Source organism: Bos mutus, chromosome 13 (genome assembly GCF_027580195.1).
Source record: "Bos mutus isolate GX-2022 chromosome 13, NWIPB_WYAK_1.1, whole genome shotgun sequence".
Lineage (NCBI taxonomy): Eukaryota > Metazoa > Chordata > Mammalia > Artiodactyla > Bovidae > Bos > Bos mutus.
In genome coordinates, this window is record NC_091629.1 from 80,283,985 (window position 1) to 80,305,224 (window position 21,240).

At 40.2% G+C, this 21,240-nt stretch overlaps 2 protein-coding genes across 3 annotated transcripts in view; both read right to left on the reverse strand.

The window, feature by feature from the left end:
- Nucleotides 1-21,240, reverse strand: part of PLCB1 (phospholipase C beta 1) — an 865,816-nt gene that overhangs the window by 94,466 nt on the left and 750,110 nt on the right. For both annotated transcript variants that reach the window (XM_070382002.1, XM_070382003.1), the window contains exons 28-31: nucleotides 11,453-11,529; nucleotides 11,259-11,348; nucleotides 10,791-10,848; nucleotides 9,891-9,977 (exon numbers count right to left, since the gene is read on the reverse strand). In XM_070382002.1, coding sequence (XP_070238103.1) covers nucleotides 9,891-9,977; nucleotides 10,791-10,848; nucleotides 11,259-11,348; nucleotides 11,453-11,529 — 312 coding nt within the window. The remainder of the gene's footprint in view (nucleotides 1-9,890; nucleotides 9,978-10,790; nucleotides 10,849-11,258; nucleotides 11,349-11,452; nucleotides 11,530-21,240) is intronic.
- On the reverse strand, nucleotides 5,462-7,422 carry LOC138990554 (zinc finger protein 75A-like). The gene has a single exon (XM_070382145.1). It carries the CDS (start codon nucleotides 7,051-7,053, stop codon nucleotides 5,911-5,913), a length of 1,143 nt encoding a protein of 380 aa, XP_070238246.1. The 5' UTR covers nucleotides 7,054-7,422; the 3' UTR covers nucleotides 5,462-5,910.

The following is a 21,240-nucleotide window of genomic DNA, read 5'->3' on the forward strand; positions in this document are numbered from 1 at the left end:
AGTTGTTCTGACTCCTAGGCCAGCTAGGCGTGTGTGTGCATGTGTGTATTCAACCCTGTGACAGAATTTCAGCTTCTTCAGGTTATCCTGATGGCCAAGCCCCACTGTGGTCTTCTCTTCCAGACTTCCTGCCAGCCAGGGTCCAACATTAGACTGAGAGACAGCCTTGTGGAGACTGCACAGCCAGCCCCCACAATGACATGAGCCAATCCCCTGTAACACATACACATAACCTCCTCCTGGCTCTGCTTCTCTAGTTGAACCCCAACTGATACAGATGCTCACATAATGTCCAAACTGACACTAAACCCAATGTATTTTAGAAACACTATGTGGAAAATTTCTATTTCTGGTAATGGTTAGGTTATTTGGACCATTATTCTCATTGAAAAACAACTAGAAAAGCTGAATTTGATATTAAAACCATATTCTTTAAAGAAACTAAGAATCACAAAAATTTAAGGAATGATCAGGCCTAAACTCCAAGGGATGGCAAAACCTACACAGGTAATTAGCAGGGAAGTTGCTTTTATCCTAAGGGGCTTTTGCTAATGTTGGAAATTTTGAATTTATCTTTTGACAGCCTTCTAGGATAAGGACAAAATTCAAAGAAAGCCTGTGGCTTGAAGGAATGAGGAATCTCACAGGAAACCTTTCCTACAATAAGCCAGACACACAAATCATAGATTTGAAAATAAAATACATAGAATTTCTAGAATTAAATAAAATACAAAAGCTATAATTAACAGAGTGGATGAGTGAAATAGCAGTATAAACAAAGAATTAGGGAATTAGAAAAAGGACCAGAGATAAAATTGTCCACAGCACAAAGGATGGAAAATACTAGAAAGAGTTAAAAAAAGGAGAAAGAATAAGAAGGTCCATTCTATCTTATATGTAAATAATGTGATGGAAGGAATTTTTTAGAATACATATCAGAAATCATTTTACTGACATGATAGCTGAGATTTCACAGGACTAGTGAAATCTAACCATCCAGTCACCTCAAATGCTTATATAGATACATTAAAGGAATGTGCATAAAACATAAAGAACATTACATAAAACTTAAAAAAAAAAATCTAAATGCATGCAAAGGAGGAAAAATACAGGTTACCACCAAAAGAATTACACTAGGATTTATAGTTAACTTCTCAGTAACAGGAGCAACTGGATGAATCTTATTTTCAATGTTCTAAAAGAAAATAACTGCCAACTTAAAATTTTATACCCAGTGAAAATTTTATACCCAGTGAAAGCTGCAGAATGAATGTCAAATAAAGACATTTACACACAGAAATGAAAACAAACAAACAAACAAAAAAAATCCAAGGAGTTTACCATGAGTAGACTCTATGAAAAGAACTTCTAAAGGATGTAGCAGATAATGATCCCAAATGGATGATCTGAGACACAAGTATCCAGCTAAGAAGTTTGTGAATACAAAGATAAATCTAAATGAATGCTGCCTATATAACACAAAATAATAATGTCTTGTGGGTGTAGAAATCTATATAATTAAATTTCAAAAATAAATCAAGAGGAGACAAATGGTGTTTAAAAAACTGTTTTAATGTTTGAATATTGCCCAAAGGAAGTAAAGCATGACTAAGCTTTACTTTAAAGAAAATAATGAATAGCTATATATATTTTTAAAAGGCAATTCTTCACATTGATAAAAATTAAAAGGAAATTTCTTCCAACCAGAAAAATAAAAAAACCAAACCAACGGATGGATCATCCAGTACTTGACAAAAGTAAAACTGGTAAGCATCCAGTTTGTACTCTTTGGTCTGGCTTTTATGAGAGGGCCCAATGAATGCTGGCAGAGAGAATGCACATTTTTCCAGAGGATCAGAGAAGGCACAAATGAATCATGGAATACAGGAGCATCTACTTTAAATCCCTAAATTGGTCTCTCTCTGAACACTGGGAAGGCAGACTGAAATAACTGCGTGTAGGGTTCTACCTCAGGGCCCAGTGGTGGGTCTGACAAGACTAACTTCAACCAGAGGGATGAGACACTCACCTTGTTACAAAGATGTCAGGGGAGAAATGAGGAAAATCAGTCTATATTCCCCTGGTGAAGAGGCGGGGAGGGGGAAACAACAGTAGCTACATGATGAAATGTTCTTTGGGTAGAAATTAAAATGCCCTAAAGCTTCCTGGAATTCTCTCTTGCTGATGAGCTCAATTAAAACAGAAAACCTGTGTTCTAAGAAGCATCAAAGACAAATTAAGCGTCAGAGAAAAAGCAAATTACATATTTATCGACTTTTATGAGGTTATGGAGATGGTTCATTAAAAAGTCCCCTGAAAAGATGATTCTTCTCATAATGATAGCCCATAGCTGCAAAATGATCAATAGATATTGGAAGAACCACAGCAGATTCAGGGCAATTCCTGATTAATGATGCTTCAACATGTTAAACTAAATCTCTTTGAAGTGTTCAAGAAAAAGGCAGATATCTTTTTCAGAATGAATCAATTCTGAGTCACACACAACCACAAAAGGTGTTATTTCTTTGCACTGGCAGTTGGGTCCTTGAGTTGTTTCTAACACTGTTTGTACACATAAGCTCTTTCCTGCTGACTTTGGCAAACCCAAGTATGGAAATCCCAAGGAAAGCAATTATGTCACTGAGTTGAAAGACTGGTTAGGGTTTATTGCATTCATCTTAAGAATTCTGAAGGTATAGATTTAAAAAAAAGGACACTTTGAACGAATCTAAAAACAGCAGCCATTCAAAGACTGAATCAAATACCTGGCTGCAAATAAACATGCAGTTGAGCATATCTCCAGAATTTAGATCTCTATTGACAAGGTGCTGAGTATTCTTTCTTAAGAACTTAATAAATTTCCGTGGGATTTATGTACAGGAATGTACAATATAATGTTATGCCCAATTGAGGGCCAAAATGTTTCTATTGTATAAGTTGCCTCTAGGGATCATTTACTTCCAGTTTCCTCAACTCTCTCAAAAATTACACACAAAAGAAACAGACTTACTGAATCTCCTTTCAAATGTGAAAAATGGATTCTACACATAAGCTTTCACACTGGGCGGGGGCGGAGGAAGCTTGCTAAATTTGGTCCCCTACCAAATACATATCAGCAGGATGAAAGTTCTTGCCCATGAGTGGAAATGAAATGGATTTTTAACCTGGTTTTGCCTGAGGCACCTTATTCTGTTCTGTTGTGCAAGGGTAAAAACGTTTGGAACTTGAGTTGATCCTTCAAGATCGTAAGCACATGGTTGAATAAAAGGCTATATTTTCAATTAATCTACATCCGTTAACTAGCTCTAAATCTAGCTAGAATTCCTTGCCTCTGAAGAATGGTTGTTTTTGAGCAACTGGATTTTCAAATTTCTTTGGTCAAAAAAAAATTTTATACTTGTTAGTTCACTTTTAAAGGAACTGTTTGGTTACCAAACACTTGGAAAATCACACAGATTGTGATTGTGGTTCAGGAAAACTGCAAATAGTGACACTTGGAGAAAAATAGGAATGGAAAAAGGGCATCTTCCTTGTTTAAGTGGAGGTTAAGAACAGAAAGTACATGATCACAATCATTAGAATAAGTGTATGAAGAGGAAGAAAATGATTGTAATCAACAGTACGGCAAAAGCCACTAATGAATGGGAAGAAATATGATGCCATGTAGTGCATGATTTGCTGTAAGTGAAAGATTAGCCTTTCCTGGTTTCTAATTAAAAATTGCTTATCCCACCTGAAAAAAACACTTGAAGGAGGAACTTTATTCTCTTCGGCAACTTCTGACAAAGTTTGTCATCTTTCCTCTTCATAAAATTCAGTTCAGTTCAGTTCAGTCGCTCAGTCGTGTCCAACTCTTTGAGACCCCGTGGACTGCAGCAAGCCAGACTTCCCTGGCCATCACCAACTCCTGGAGCTTGCTCAAACTCACGTCCATCGAGTTGGATTCATACAATTGCAGCTATCTTAATATTACCTACTACATTGTCAACTCAATTTCCCTGTCCAACATTGAGTGATGAAACAGTTTATAAATTTCTACATGTCATAAAATCACCCTGTCTTCTCATCTTTCTGACTGAATGGAACTCACTCAATTAACCTTTCTCTTAGACACTGTTGGTCACTTTCATTTCCTTGAGTTGCCCCTCTTTCTATTTTGTTTCTACTTTTGTTAGTTTCCCTCACATCTATGTCAGGTTTTAAAGGGCATTCCAATACTGGATGTGAAGAGGGATTATTTCAAAGCCAGTGCTATTCTATTTTTGGTCCACATCCAGTAGTTACATGAGCAAGGAGGACTGCTCTTCTGGCCTGGCCTTTCACTTGCTCAGTTAGCCATCCTGTGTTTTGGTCCTCCATTTGAAAGGCACTTGATCTTACTGTTTTATTCCACTGATAATTAGTGCTCCTTCTGGTCACGGTCATTTCCCTTTATTAGTCACTGTGTCCTACAATATTAAAAATCATGGTTTCTTATTACAGTGTGGTTCCAAAGCACATGTCATGCTGTCAAAGCACAAAATTTTTAGGCCCTGAAGAACACTTCTCAATAAATGCTTTAGTTGGATATAGAACCAATGATCTTCGAGGGCAACCTTCAAATCCAGACACGATAGGATGGTCATTAAGAGCAACCTCATGAGTGAAAAGCAAAGGGAAACCATTATGGTACCTATTTGCAATAAAAAATAAAGACAACTGAATGACTAAAAATTCATAAACACTTCAGATCTCTTTCTAAGGGGTCAAGAAAGAAATGGAAACTTGTTGTACATGTGGTAGGGCACACACAGTTAATTACCTACCTAATTGGTGTCTCTCCTCTTAACAAGAAAACATCAGTTTTGTTCAGAAGCCTGGTGAGTGTGGAACTGAGGAGAAAGTGAACTTCCTCTCCCCTTCTGGGTAAGTCCTAATTACTTTAAGCCTATCATGAAAATTACACTCTCCTGCTTGTAATTAGTTTAGGAATGGGCATATGACACAATTCTAGCCAATGAGGGGAGGCCTATTGAGGAGATTTAGGAAGTTTTCCTCAAACTTATAATCAGTTACAAGATGAAGACTATTTGCCTTTGAATAGTTTTATGTAAGGCTGTAATGCATGGAGCTATGGCAGCTATCTTGTAACTGTGGGTTTGCAGCCTGGGGATGAAAAGCAACAATATAAAATAACACAGGTAAAATTCTGAAAATACTCTGATTTTTTTTTTTTTTTTTTTTTTTTATTATAAAAATTTCATAAAGGAAGTCAAAACCATGTCAATTTTGCAAACACTGTCCAATGACAAAGTAAGAAAACTCAACTTGGTTTCTGGAAAACTTCATGTTAAAATTCATTTCCGTCCCAAAAGACTATTGAAACTGCTAAGTCGGCTACCTGAAAGACAATGTATGTAATCAAACACTTGCTTTTTATTTTGGAAAACTATGCTACAAATGTTTTCCATCATAGGCTTAACAGTGGCTGGAAGATCAATGAAAAACAATATTTACCTCTGTGACCACAGAAGACTGGTGATCATGACTGCATCTGCTATTTGAAGCTGGTATTGCTATTCTGTCAGCTACAATCCCAAAAGCTTTTTCCCTTACTCGGGTTCTTAGAACACCTATTTTCCTAAGGAATTCAGTGATAGTTCTAAGTAAAAACAGTAAGTAGTACAACTAACTACTACTGTTTCCTCTCACAGTCAACCCTAACTTCTTTCTGTGAAACATGATGTTTATATCACCAAATTTTCCACTGGTAAAAAATTCTTCATGCTTCTTAATTTTGAAATTTTTCATAAACTTTAGGGTTAAACTCTGGTTGGTAAATTTTTTAGACTAAGAACACTGGATAAGCTTTTCTTCATTGGTGTCAATCCTGGTGTCAAAGTCTTGAGCATTCACTGATGCTTGCATGTGTTATAGATGGGTTCTCCGGTGTTTAATAAGGTGGGAATTTTGACTGAATTTTTTTCCACATTCATGACATGTAAAGGGCTTCTCTCCTGTGTGAATTCTTTGATGTGTGTGGAGATGTGAATTTTGACTGAAGCTTTTCCCACACCAGGAGCATTTATACGGTTTTACTCCTTGGTGTGTGGTTAAGTGCTTATTAAGATCTGACCTCCATCTAAACCTCTTATCACACTGCTGACATTTATACGGTTTCTCCTCAGTGTGAATTCTTTGGTGCTTAATAAGGTCAGAACTAACTCTGAAGCTTTTCCCACATTCCTGACATTTAAAAGGCTTCTCTGTTGCACGTTCTTTCTTATGAAGCTCCATAAGTTTCAGCAGCTCTTCCTCCCACCAGTTGGAAAGTTTATTTCTTTCCTTCACTGGAAAATCTTGGTGCCATTTCCCCAGCCTATGCACATCACCATGATTTTCTTTGCCTGTTGTTTTCTGATGAACATTCACACTGGCTTTTTTTGATACTATGTCTCCTGGTACTTGTATTTCTAAGTCAGAAAGACACATGAGTTGATGATTTTCCATGTCATTTTTCAGTTTTATCTCTGAAAGCAGCTCTCCAGGATTGTCTTTGAACATTGGAGATCCTTGAATATATGGCTCTTCCCCTTGCTCTAAATAGATCACTTTAGGTTTGGGGAGCACAAATAATGCTAGAGAGATGACAGACTCATAGTTCTCGTGCATTACGTCATTGTAGAGGGCCTTCTGAGTGGGATTCAGTAGTTCCCATTCTTCCTGGGAAAAGTATATGGCCACTTCCTCAAATGTCAACAAACCCTGGGACTCAGGCAAGATGAACTCAGGTGCCACTGTCCAGTCTTTGGTGTTTGTTTCCTCAGGAAGGGCTAGGATCTGGTAAGTAGGTACCACCCTCTCACATACGGGCTCAGGTTCTTTGTGGGTGTTCCTGCTCAGTGGCTCTTGTAGACCCTGGTGTATATTCCAAACTTCTTCCTCCAGGGACATGCCCACTGGCTGGGACTCTGCTGGCTTCAGCTGGAAGCCTGGGGCCTCTGCTGCTTCTCCCAAGAGCACTGCCTCCTTTCCCAGCTCCTGGACTGCAACCTTCAGATCTACTGTCATCATTTTGATCTAGGAACAATTCTGCTCCTGTGCCAGATACACCACCAGCTCCAGATCTGACAACTGAGGCCCAGTCTGGTCTGGAACAAAGTCAATAAAACAATCTTCTTCCTTTGTCCTTCTGGGAAGATGAAAGCCTTCACTTCCTGGACCTTTTGAGGTGCTCCTTTCCATTGTATCAAAACTTGTAGGAGAGCTCAGACGGCCTGGCTTCACGGAAGCCGCTCCCTCTTCCCAGGGCTCAACCGCAAGTCGCCTCCAGTCTAACAGTGGCTCTGAGGAGGACTGCCCCCGCCTCGCCGCCTAGCGCGCCACTCAGAGGCTAGAGGCGGGGGGAAGAGGGGAACGCCGGGTTCCACTTAGATTCCCCGGGGCCGGAAAACCCGGTCAACCGGAAGGGGAAGTGACGTACTTCCCAAATACTCTGATTCTTGATGAGGTTATTCAACCACTAAATTAACTATTCTTGAACTTTCATCACCTTTGAACTTCCAGTAATGTGATTTACTAAACATTATTGCATAATCCAGTTTTAACTGGGTTTTCTGTAAAGTTGCTGCTATATGCACACTGACTGATATATTATCCAACAGTTATTTGGTCTAATATTTGGTTATATTAATGAAGACATTTACTACTGAAGTTGATTTTAATCATGGTGAACCAGAGCAGTAACATAAAACCTTTGTAGAGTTATTTATACTGAGACTTAAACACATTTGTGATTGCATTTTATTTATGAGTAAAGTGGGCTTCTGAGGTGGTACTAGTAGTAAAGAATTTGCCTGCCAATGCAGGAGGCACAAGAGATGTGGATTTGATCCTTGGATCAGAAAGATCCCCTGGCGTATGAAATGGCAACCCACTCCAGTATCCTTGCCTGGAAAATTCCATGGGCAGAAGTGTGCAAAGAGCTGGAAATGACTGAGCACACACATACACACACACACACACACACACACACACGTAGAGTAGTTGACATTTTTGGACAAAAATGAAAATGAAGCAAAACTGTGTGGGAATAACAATGTTTTCCAAGAGAGATTTTGTAGAAATATAAAAATTGGCTAGTGAAATATCAATCTTAAGCTAAGTATATCATACCAGTGTACAAAGCAATGACAAATTGGAATTCAGACAACATGGATTGAAAATGTATGTATTTGAATATATCACTGGGGACTCATTATTGTTAAGGCATTTCTGAAATTTCAGTTGAACTTTGATCTCTTGTTCCAAACATTTGCAGTTCATGGGGTTACAAGGAGTCGAACACACCTTAGCAACTGAACAAAAACATAAATCTTTTTAAATATAAATTTTTTAACATAAATTTTAAACATAAAACATAAATATTCATGAACATAAGAATATTAAATATTCTTAGCCACCCTCTCAAGTCGATTATGCATTAGTAAGGTGGAATACATTTTAACATAATTTTAGACATTGCAATGCTCTCTATTTAGGATTGATTTTATTTTTTAAAAGCTCAAATGTTTGGAGCAAGACATCCAGGTTTGACTGAAATTTCAGAAACACCTTAACAATAACGATTCCCCAGTTATATATTCAAATACATACATTTTCAATCCTTGCTGTCTGAAACAGTATTAAATTGTGTATTTATATAAAAATATAAAAATTAACAGCATGCCTCAGTAATTATTAATTCTTGGGTTTTCCTCACAGTTAGAGAATCTATATTCCCAAGTCAAAAAACTTTGAATTAGCAACATTAAATAAAAGTTCTGTCCAACAAGTATGAAAGGATAAGAGCAGACACAACCACAAAAATGTATTAATATTTTAAATTAGCCACAAGAAACCTTTAAGAAGTAGACTGATGAATGGACTATTCAAAGAAACAAAAGTGACAGTTGATCTCTGCAGGTACTTAATGGCAGAGCCTGTTAAAGAAGGTAATTTAGAAGGTGTTTACAAGAAGGTATCTTCTGTTAAAGAAGAACAGGAAAACTGAAAAGCACACTTTCCACAAACAGAACAATAGTCAATGACAAATCAAAATTAATGGAATGATCTAAAACTGAGGTTTTGGCTGAGAGTATTTGATTTATATATATTTAGTTTAAATATGTATATTTAAAGTTAATATTCATGAAACAATTGATTTTTACCAAATAAACATAAGGTAATTTTAAAGTGGAGCCCCAATAAACTATTATGGGGAAAAAATTATTTTCTTTCTGTTTTTTTTTTGTTTGTTTGTTTTGGCTTAAGAGAATATTTTGTTAGATTAAATACCAGGGTGATTTTGGTACAAGACATCCTCTGCTGGACAGAGCCTGACATTACAATATTACATCATCTGTTTAGAGCTACAGAGGCTTAGCTAACTTCTCTTTTCTTTCCTGGGAGGTAGGGGGTGAGGGGGTGGAGGGGGAAGGTGTGCTTTAAAAATATCTCTGCCTGAGCTGCATCCAAGACTAACTAAAATCAAACTTCAGGATCTGAGTTTCATGTATTTGCAGTTTTTAAAGCTGACCAATATTGGGGAAGGAAATGGCAATCCACTCCAGTGTTCTTGCCTGGTGAATCCCAGGGACAGAGGAGCCTGGTGGGCTTCTGTCTATGGGGTCGTAGAGTTGGACACGACTGAAGCAACTTAGCAGCAACAGCAGCAGCAGCAGCAGTGATGATAAATGCTTACTGAATATTGCTGTCAAGATTTTTTTCCATCATTGAGAAAGTTACATGACTTTCACGTGCAAGAACTGGTCTGAGACTGTGTGAGAGGGATCTATGAACTAGGGAGCTTTTATTCTAATTAAATGGAAAGAAAATGAAGTTACTGTGTATGATTATTTGGTTCAGTTTACCTTGGGCTTTTCATCCAGGATCTGCTGGCGGATTTCTTTGTGTTTCTCTACGAGTTTTTCTTGCCGTTTACTTTGCGCCTCTTCTAACTGTAAGACAGTTACAGAGAAAGTCATTTTCATCTAAACATTCAAGTGAATGTTTTCAGGGAAAAAAAAAAAAAAAAAAACTTTTCAGATCTCTGGCATGCATTTAACTATTTCACATCCTGGTCAGAACTGTCCTTATAGGAGACATGTAAGTGTTGAAGCTGGGTGATGGGCACACAGGGGTGGGAGTGATATGACCACTGGATATACCATTTTCACAGCTTTGTTAATGTCTGAAAATCTCCATAATACCAATTAAAATTAATTAAAAACCTTTAGAAGTTGTCATCTACCATTGGTGACAACTAAAGTTTCTTTGGGGCTTCCCTGCTGGCTCAGTGGTAAAGAATCTGCCTGCCAATGCAGGATATGCGGGTCTGATCGCTGATGTGGGAAGATGCTCTGGAGAAGGAAATGGTAACCCGTTACAGTATCTTTGCATGGGAAATCCCATGGACAGAGGAGCCTGGCGGGCTACAGCTCATGGGGTCGCAAAAGAGTCAGACACGACTTAGAAACTTAACAACAGCAGCAACAAAAGGTTCTTTTCAGGGAGGTCCCCTTGACATCATGTTTCTAGGTTCCTGACTCTAGAAAAGATTCTTAACATCTATCTTGAGATGAACCTTTCTATACAGAGGTTTGCAATTAAACTTGCAGAAACACTGATTACACACTGGCTGCTCTGGGCAGTTGCTCGGCTGGGTGCTGGTGATAAAGAGTTACCGTGAAGCGTAGCATTTCCCTCCAGAGACTCACACAGTACTCATCAAACACGTTTGCAAAAGAGAGGGATTCATGAACACGACATACCCTCTTGATGTACTGCACCACCTCCTGGATGTATGACCGGATCATCTCTGTCTTTTCCCTGAAAGTGAATGACAAAGAAATCATCACATGCACTCATCCATCATCGACAAACATGGGAACTGCAGGTTTCCAGATGAAAGTTTACGGAACTCTCAACTTTCTTCTTACTGCTGCAAGGAAGATACAACTTGTCAGCTCTGACAGAGGTCAGGTTCTACTCAAGGTACAAGCTCTATTTTCACTAAATGGCAGGAAGGCTGTCTGACAATATCAGAAGAGAAGATAGAGCTTTTTCCTTAGGGCCTGTGGGCACCTCAGTGCTTCACCGAAAACCCTTACAAAGTGAGTCTTTGGTAGGTTAATTTGAGGAGAAATTTCGCAGGTAGGTCTTTGTACGGTTGAGCCGCTGTTATTCTGTATAGGACAATCCCCGAGTAAAAGGTGGGAGAAAGGGTTCTTTCTACTTACTCCTCCATCTGGCTTTTGTCTTTGGATTTTGCTTCTGTTATCTTCTCCTGCCTCTTTTTATCCATTTTCTTCTTTAATTCCTTCTTCTCTCTGAAGACAAAATGGAAGCAAAAGGGAAAAATGGTCAATTCAATAGCAATTTGTACTTAATACATTTACATATACAAATCCAATGTAAGAGAATGGAGGCTTACTTCTCACAGATTTCTTTGAGCTTCTTTAACTGATTATTCTGACATTCTTCAGCAACATCAGTCAATTTTTGAATAAGCTGGCGGGGGCGGGGGGGGGTGGAGAAAAAAAACACGCCAGGTGGCTATTTTACATGATCACAAGCAAAGCACCCTTTCCCTCCCCCACCCCACATCAAACAGTATCTGAGGTTAGAAAAATCTGTGATTGATGTTTCTGTGCTACGTGTGCTAAGTCACTTCAGATGTTTCTGACTCTTTGAGACCCTGTGGACAGCAGCTCACCCAGCTCTTCTGTTCAGGGGGTTCTCCAGGCAAGAATATGAGTGGGTTGCCATTTGCTTCTCCAGGTTAGCAAGAGTAAAATCGTCAAACATTTTACAACACATTGGTAATAAGGAAATAATTTTAGACTATACATTATCTAGGTTTTAATATGTAATTCTTACTATCTCTTTCTAATTAAACAGGATTTCTTAGAGTATTGGGCTTGCTTTTGCCAAGTGCAATGATAGCTAACAGTGTGGACCCAGGTACCAATTCCCACTCTATGACCTACTAAAACTATGATTTTGGTCATAGAGCCTCCATTTCCTGAACCCACATTTTCTTGGTTATAAATGAGATAATCAATGCTTTTCTATCTTGGAGGTACTATGAAGTTTAAAATAAAAGTGAGTGTGATACAAATGTAAGTTTGCCGAGGTCCAGCCCTGGCTGATCCAGGGAGTTCGAAGGGGAGACAGTGTCGGCGATTAATTTAAATATTCATCAAAGATATAAAGAGTTATAGAATGAGGATAGCTCAGTAGGAAAATTCAGCGGAGAAAAGAGGCTGAGTAGCTTGGTTTACGTGGAAAATCAATATAACCTGTGACATCAGGTTAGCTCTGACCATGGAGGCCGCAGGCGCCCTCTCGAATAGCGGAAGGTGCCCCACCTTAGGCACCTTCTCGAGTGGGTCTTAGAAGCCCAGGCAAATAAATGGTCGCAGAGGACCTCCACGCTCCATATGGAGACTCAGCCAGAATGTGAAAAGAAAGAATGACATGGGGAGACCAAGCTTCAGTGAGCAAGGCCCGTAGCTTTATTTTCAACAGGGGCTTTTATACCCTAAGTTGCACATAGAGGATAATAGGAGATGTGAAATCATGCAAAGTCAGCAGTCTTTGATCCTTATCGAAACCAGGGTTTCTTTCCTGTGAACTTATCTTACACAAATGGTTTAGGTGATTTACATCATCTTCTGGCCAGAAGGCCTATTAACATTTTATGACTCTTGACAAAGGTTTGTCAACAGTAAGACTTATTTTCTCTAAGAGTAATTATTTTAAGGTTTGGCACCATCCTCTGAAGGTGTTAGATAAAGTTGCATTCCTATAGGGCAGAGGTGCAGTGGGTTTACAACAAAGGAAAAAATTTATTACCTTAAGGGTCTAAAGTTTTTAACACCAAGGCCACTACTTATTTTTTCTACATACCAGGTATATTAATTAATACACATTCAAGGATACTTGGCAGCAAGCATTGGCTCATCAATGAAATCCTTTACTAGTTTTATTCTGACAGTTTCTAACTCTCTGAGAGGCTCTAAGCTATTTGAATATCTTCCCGTGCTTCCCATGCCTCTCGAGGCTGGGAGACTGAAAACAGTCCTATGCATAGCTGTAGGAGTCTGGGTAAACTTGTCAGGCGAGTCAGAGAGCTATCTGAGGGGTTTGGATTTAAACACTCCTAATGCCCAGGAACTTTATTAACTGGAGCTGTAAGTTAACTCTTTATCAGAGAGAGCGAGATGGTGGTGGGGGACAGCCCCCAGTAAAGTCAGAGGTGAGAGCACAAAGCAGTAAAGTAGGCAGAACTCTGGTTTTGGGGGGTAGATGCTCGAGAATATCCAGGGGGACTCCTGAGGCTCGATCCCGCTTTTGCATATGTCGAGCCTCCTTCCTCACGACCTTTGCCATGGGTGGAGGTCCTCATGCCGGCTCTCGGCATAAGTTATAATCAACTGTGATTTATAATTCTTGGTTTCCAGTTATTATTCATTGCTTAATCACTTCAAGGATAATATGAGTTACCCATCTTGGAAACTGATGTTTTGTATCCTGTGTGGGCAACTTCCAAAGAGCACTGGAAATTCTCTTCTGTGCTACCATTTTGAATTTTGTCTTGCATTTATTTGCTTACCAGACTAAGATTCAAGAGGGCAGTGGCTATGTTTTCAAATCCCCAGCTCTCCACAATTTCTAGCTTTCAGTAGGTGCTCAATAAAAGCTTGTCAATTATGGGAGAGTAACTGTGCCTTCCAAGCACTGCTCTTTCTTTATTCTACATGAAGAACCTATGGAACCTTCTGCCATTGCTTAGGCAGCAGTAGCACCTGGACTTAAGTCTTCTTACTGGTGCACCAAATAGATGGTGTGGACTTCCTGTTGAACATTTACCCTGTTCCCCAGAGATGGAGATTCTCATATACAGCTGCCATTCATATATATGCCGTAGCTACAACAGTAAAGGCAATATAATCATAATGCTAGCAAACTTTCATTGATAATTTACACATGCCAGGCACAGTTTGATAAGTTTTAAATGTACTAACTTATAATATTTTACTTATTCAGTCCTAAGAGTTGTCCTATGAGGTCATATTGACACATGAGACTCAAATTTGGGGCTCAGGGCCACAGAGAAGTACTTGGCAGAACTGGGGATGTGTGTGTGCATGCATGCTAAGTCGCTTCAGTTGTGCCCAACTCTTTGAGACCTTATAGACTGTAGCCCATCAGGCTCCTCTGTCCATGGGATTCTCCAGGCAAGAATACTGGAGTGGTTGCTAGGCCTTCCCTCGGGGGATATTCCAGACCAAGGGATCAAACCTGTGCCTCATTATTTCTCCTAGCAGGTAGGTTCTTTACCACCAGAACAACCACCTGGGAAGAGCGGAACTTGGTACAAACCCAGATAAATTAGGCTCCCAAGCTTGTGGTCGTCACCACTTTCCCAGGCCACCTTTTTGTTATGATTTTAGAAATTGTTTTTAATAACCTCTTCTTATCTGAAAGAATAAAAGAAGCTGCGGGAGAAATTCTTTTACAGAATTGCCATAAAGAATCCACATTAACTTGACATTAACATGAAATTGAATGCACTCATCCGTGAGGCAGATTAAATCTGAACAAATATTAACTGGAGCTTGGGGCAGCAGAAAACCTATTTGATCATTCAAAAGACAGTACCTGATCATGACTGTCACAATTAAAGAAATCAAGAAATATTACATCCTGCTAATGCTATTTATCAAATGAGTTAGATGTAAAATTCCACTGCAGACTCTTGCCATTTCCTTGAGGATTCTCACAACACCTCTATTCTAACTGAGAGGTACCCACAGGGCTTTCCCCTCACAGGGGACCTTCCTCCTCCCCAGTTCAGCCCAAGGAATTACCGAGGGTAATCCAGGGATCCCCAACCTTGGCAACATCAGAATCTCTTGTGAGCAACTGCTTGAAAACACAGATTTCAGGGCCTGTTCCTAGGCCTATTGCCGCTACATGTTTAGGGACAGGGCTGGGGAATCAGTGTTTCCAAAGTCTCTGTTGATTCTGGATTCTTTGCCAGATATAGGGGGTCTCGGTGGTCTCTCATTTGATAGCCCCTGCTAAGTCTCCCAGCAGTGCTTCTGAATTCAGTGATATCCATGCTTCTGCTGCCATGTTCTCATCTCCAACGTTCAGCCTTGTCCAGGATCATTTCTCGATTTTGCCAGCTCCTGCTCACATTTACAGCTCCCTCCCACCCTCTTTCTCAGCAACACCAACATCCAGGCAGTGAAGCCACTGAGCCTGAGACCGCTCAGCCCTTCAGCTCACTCGGTTCTGAGGTTGACTTCCATCTGTGTTCAGCGCCCCCACAGCTGCCAGCACCAACCTCCCTCCCGCACGCTGCACACCCTGGCCTTCCTCCTTGCTCCTCCCTTGGACCATCTGCACTTGCTGCTTATTCTTTTCAGAGCTAGTTCCCACCTCCTGTGCTCCCAGAACACACACATTCATCCAAACTATTCAAATCAGCCACCATTCAGCAAATATTTGTCAAATGCTTACTTAATACCCGGCATTATTCTAGAAACTCTGAGCTATGCATTGGCTTTACAGATTCTGCTACTTGAAGTGTGGGACAGGATTCATCAGCATTGGCATTGCCAGAGAATGCAACAAAAAATGCAAGTTCTCAGCCCCTACCACTTTAGATTAAATAAAGATCTGCATTTTAATAACATTCCCAGGAGATTCATGTGCACGTTATTGAAGAAGACGGAAACAGTATAGAAACTGTTATGGACTGAATGTTGTGTCCCTCCCAAATATCAATAAATATATTGAAATCCTGGACCCTCAATGTAAGAGGTGGGAACTTTGGGTGATTAGGAGCCTTCATGAATGGATTAGTGCCCATAATTGTAAAGCACTCCAAGAGCTCCCATACCCTCTGCACCACATAAGGACACAGAATAAAGCTCTCTATGAACCAGGAACTGGGCTCTCTCCAAACACTAAATCTACTGGCATCTTAATGTTGTACTTCTCAGCCTTCAGAACTGTGAAAAATAAATGTGCGTTGTTTAAGCCACCCAGGCTCTAAGGCACCCTTTCAAATTCCCTCTTCTCTGTCTCAAAAGAGCTGTGAAACTTTATCTTCATTGTCTTCATTACCCCAAACTCAGCTAGCTTCCTCAACCCCTGAGGCAGGGATAATGCTTTCTTCCTTGGTGGTTGTGAAAGCTGGAGATGGACATGCGATTCCACATGCACCACGTCACAGGCTCTTGGTTGGTTTACCCTGCCTTCCCTGAAAAAAGGGGCTCCCCTCGCATTGCTTCCCATCTTCCCCCTGCAGGAAGACCACCATTTCACTTTCTTCTCTCAAACTTTCTTCATATTGGACACACTCTTTCCTTTTGCCTAAAAACACATCTCTATTTTCTTATCCTCCAGAGCACTAAACTTTTGTTCCATCTTTGACTTTCCTTTTCTTTCTGTGCCTAACATGGAAGACTGGCGGCTGCTTCCACAACTGTAATGCCCCACCTCACACCCTTCAACCCCACCATCTCGCTTCCACTCCAACCATCGGCATTTACCTGATTTCGCTTTAAGATTACAAAAACTCTTTTGTTATTGAACTCATTGGCCAAGTCTCAGTAGTGAACTTTTTATTATTCTAGAGATCCACAAGTTTTTTTAGTTCACAGTACCCTTAAGATCTCAATAATTTTTTCATGGCACCCCTAAGCCAAAAAAGAAGGAACAGTTCCATTTATCAAGAGATTAGGTTTAAATAACTCAATAGAAGTGCTTTGAACAGATTCCAATAGATGCTGCTGTTTCTTTCAAAAATGCAAACATCTCACAATGCCCTTATGAGTTCAACATGGTATCTTGTGGTGCCACAGCACACGGTTTGGGAATCATGACTTTATCTTCTTGATAGTATGTCAGCTGCCAACCACTCTCATAAGAAACTCTCTTCTCTTCCTTTACAGGATCTTCAACATTTCCCACATCAGTCTTCTCTGACTCTTTTAACTGCTTCAGTACATTTTTGTGTCAATGGCCTTTGAGCATCTCTAGCTGAGGACAGTTCCCCAGCATCTCAACATCTCTCATAGAAGATGAGTCATCGTATTTTCCCATTAGGTATCATCACTCAGTTTAAAAAGTGTACATTACATTTGACTGGCCCCTTGAGTGATTTCCCCATCTAGTGAGTCATGGGAATTTGTTCATTTATCTCGTCATGAAGTATCTCTTAACTTTGTGTTCACAATACTCTGTGCAGATTCTCATTAATCCTATCTGGACTTGGCAAGCATTCCTTCCTTGCCTTCAGTCTCTTCTGAATTTTTCTACTCCATACCAAATTGCATTTTTCATATGTCCCAGAGTCTTAACTGGCTATCCTCAAATATGTTATCTGTTGTTGCTGTTCAGTTGCTTAGTAGCATTTGACTCTTTGTGATCCCATGGACTGCAGCAGGCCAGCCTTCCCTGTCCTTTACCATCTCCCAGAGCTTGCTCAAACTCATATCCATTTTTGGATGGGTGCCATCAAACCACCTCATCCTCTGTAATCCCCTTCTCCTCCTGCTTCAATCTTTCCCAGCATCAGGGTCTTTTTAAGGACTCAGTTCTTTGCATAAGGTGGCCAGAGTATTGGAGCTTCAGCTTCAGCATCAGTCTTTCCAATGAATATTCAGGATTGATTTTTTTAGGATTTACAAGTTTCATGTCTTTGCAGTCAAAGGGACTCTCAAGAGTCCTCTCCAACACCACAGTTCAAAGCAACAATTTTTCAGTGTCCAGCTTTATGGTCCAACTCTCACATCCATACATGACTACTGGAAAAACCCAGTTTTACTAGACCAACCTTTGTCAGCAAAGTAATATCTCTGCTTTTTAATACGTGGTCCAGGTTTGTCATAGCTTTTCTTCCAAGGAACAAACATTTTTCCATTTCGCATCTGCAGTCACATCTGCATTGATTTTGGAGTCCCCCAAAATTCTGTCACTGTTTCCATTGTTTCCACATGTATTTGCCATGAAGTGATGGGACCGGATGCTGTGATCTGTTTTTTGAATGTTGGGTTTTAAGCCAGCTGTTTCACTCTCCTCTTTCACCTTCATAAGAGGCTCTTTAGTTCCTCTTCACTTTCTGCCATAAGGGTGGTGTCATCTGTATATCTGGAGTTACTGACATTTCTCCCAGCAATCTTGATTCCAGTTTGTGTTTCATATAGCTCGGCATTTCACATGATATACTCTGCATAGGAAGCATCACTACAAACAAAGCTAGTGGAGGTGATGGGATTCCAGCTGAGCTATTTCAAATCCTAAAAGATGATGCTGTGAAAGTGCTGCACTCAATATGCCAGCAAATCTGGAAAACTCAGCAATGGCCACAAGACTGGAAAAGGTCAGTTTTCATTCCAATCCCCAAAAAAGGCAATGCAAAAATGTTCAAACTACTGCATAATTGCACTCATCTCACACACTAGTAAAGTAATGCTCAAAATTCTCCAAGCCAGGCTTCAGCAATATGTGAACTGTGAACTTCCAGATGTTCAAGCTAGTTTTGGAAAAGGCAGAGGGACCAGAGATCAAATTGCCAACATCTACTGGATCATCGAAAAAAGCAAGAGAGTTCCAGGAAAACATCTATTTCTGCTTTATTGACTATGCCAAAGCCTTTGACTGTGTGGATCACAATAAACTGTGGAAAATTCTGAAGGAGATGGGAATACCAGACCACCTGATCTGCCTCTTGAGAAATTTGTATGCAGGTCAGGAAGCAACAGTTAGAACTGGACATGGAACAACAGACTGGTTCCAAACAGGATAAGGAGTATGTCAAGGCTGTATATTGTCACTCTGGCTATTTAATTGATATGCAGAGTACAGCATAAGAAATGCTGGGCTAGAGGAAGCACAAACTGGAATCAAGATTGCCAGGAGAAATATCAAGAACCTCAGATATGCAGATGACACCATCCTTATGGCAGAAAGTGAAGAGAAACTAAAGAGCCTCTTGATGAAAGTGAAAGAGGAGAGTGAAAAAGTTGGCTTAAAGCTCAGCATTCAGAAAACTAAGATCATGGCATCCGGTCCCATCACTTCATGGCAAATAGACGGGGAAACAGTGGCTGACTTTATTTTTTGAGCTCCAATATCACTGCAGATGGTGATTGCAGCCATGAAATTAAAAGATGCTAACTCCTAAGAAGGAAAGTTATGACCAACATAAACAGCATATTCAAAAGCAGAGACATTATTTTGTCAACAAAGGTCCATCTAGTCAAGGTTATGGTTTTTCCAGTAGTCATGTATGGATGTGACAGTTGGATTATAAAGAAAGCTGAGCGCCAAAGAATTGATGCTTTTGAACTGTGGTGTTGGAGAAGGCTCTTGAGAGTCCCTTGGACTGCAAGGAGATCCAATCAGTCCATCCTAAAAGAGATCGGTCCTGGGTATTCAGTGGAAGGACTGATGTTGAAGCTGAAACTCCAATACTTTGGCCACCTTATGAGAAGAACTGACTCATTTGAAAAGACCCTGATGCTGGGAAAGATTGAGGACAAGAGTAGAAGGAGATGGCAGAGGATGAGATGGTTGGGTGGCATCACTGACTCAATGGACATGGCTTTTGGTTGACTTCGGCCGTTGGTGATGGACAGAGAGGCCTGGCGTGCTGTGGTTCATGGGGTCACAAAGAGTCAGACACAACTGAGTGACTGAACGGAACTGAACTGAACTGTTCCTGGGGTTCTCAAGGCAAGAATACTGAAGTGGTTTGCCATTCCCTTCTCCAGTAGACCACATTTTGTCAGAACTCTCCACCATGACCCGTCTATCTTGGGTGGTCCCACATGGCATGGCTCATTGAATTTCATTGAGTTAGACAAGGCTGTGGTGCATGTGATCAGATTGGTTAGTTTTCTGTGATTGTGGTTTTCAGTCTGTCTTTCCCAAAGAAAGGCAATGCCAAAGACTATTCAAACTACCGCACAACTGCACTTGTCTCACACACTAGGAAATTAATGCTCAAAATTCTCCAAGCCAGGCTTCAACAGTACATGAACTGTGAACTTCCAGATGTTCAACCTGAATTTAGAAAAGGCAGAGGAACCAGAGATCAAATTGCCAACATCCATTGAATCATCAAAAAAGCAAGTGAGTTCCAGAAAAAACATCTATTTCAGCTTTATTGACTATGCCAAAGACTTTGACTGTGTGGATCACAACAAACTGTGAAAAACTCTTAAAAAGATGGGAACATCAGAACACCTGACTTGCCTGTTGAGAAATTTGTATGTAGGTCAGGAAGCAACAGTTAGAACTGGGCATGGAACAACAGACTTGTTCCAAATAGGAAAAGGAGTACATCAAGGCTGTATATTGTGACCCTGCTTATTTAACTTATATGCAGAGTACATCATGAGAAACACTGGGCTGGATGAAGCACAAGCTGGAATCAAGATTGCCGGGAGAAATATCAATAACCTCAGATATGCTGATGACACCACCCTTATGGCAGTGGTGAATGTGAATGTGAAGAATAACTAAAGAGCCTCTTGAGGAAAGTGAAAGAGGAGAATGAAAAAGTTGAGTTAAAACTCAACATTCAGAAAACTAAGATCATGGCATCTGGTCCCATCACTTCATGGCAAATAGATGGGAAAACAGTGGAAACAATGACAGACTTTATTTTTGAGCTCCAAAATCACTGCAGATGGTGACTGCAGCCATGAAATTAAAAGACGCTTGGTCCTTGGAAAAAAACTTAGGACCAATCTAGACAGCATAGTAAAAAAGCAGAGACATTGCTTTGCCAACAAAGCTCTGTCTAGTCAAAGCTATGATTTTTCCAGTAGTCATGTATGGATGTAAGAGTTGGACTACAAAGAAAGCTAAGCACTGAAGAATTGATGTTTTTGAACTGTGGTGTTGGACAAGACTCTTGAGAGTCCCTTGGACTACAGGAGAGCCAACCAGTCAATACTAGAGGAAATCAGTCCTAAGTATTCATTGGAAGGACTGATACTGAAGCTGAAACTCTAATACTTAGGCCACCTGATGCAAAGAACTGACTCATTTGAAAAGACCCTGATGCTGGGAAAGATTTTAGGCAGGAGGAAAAGGGGATGACAGAGAATGAAATGGTTGGATGGCATCACTGACTCTATGGACATGAGTTTGAGTAAACTCTGGGAGTTGGTAATGGACAGGGAGGCCTGG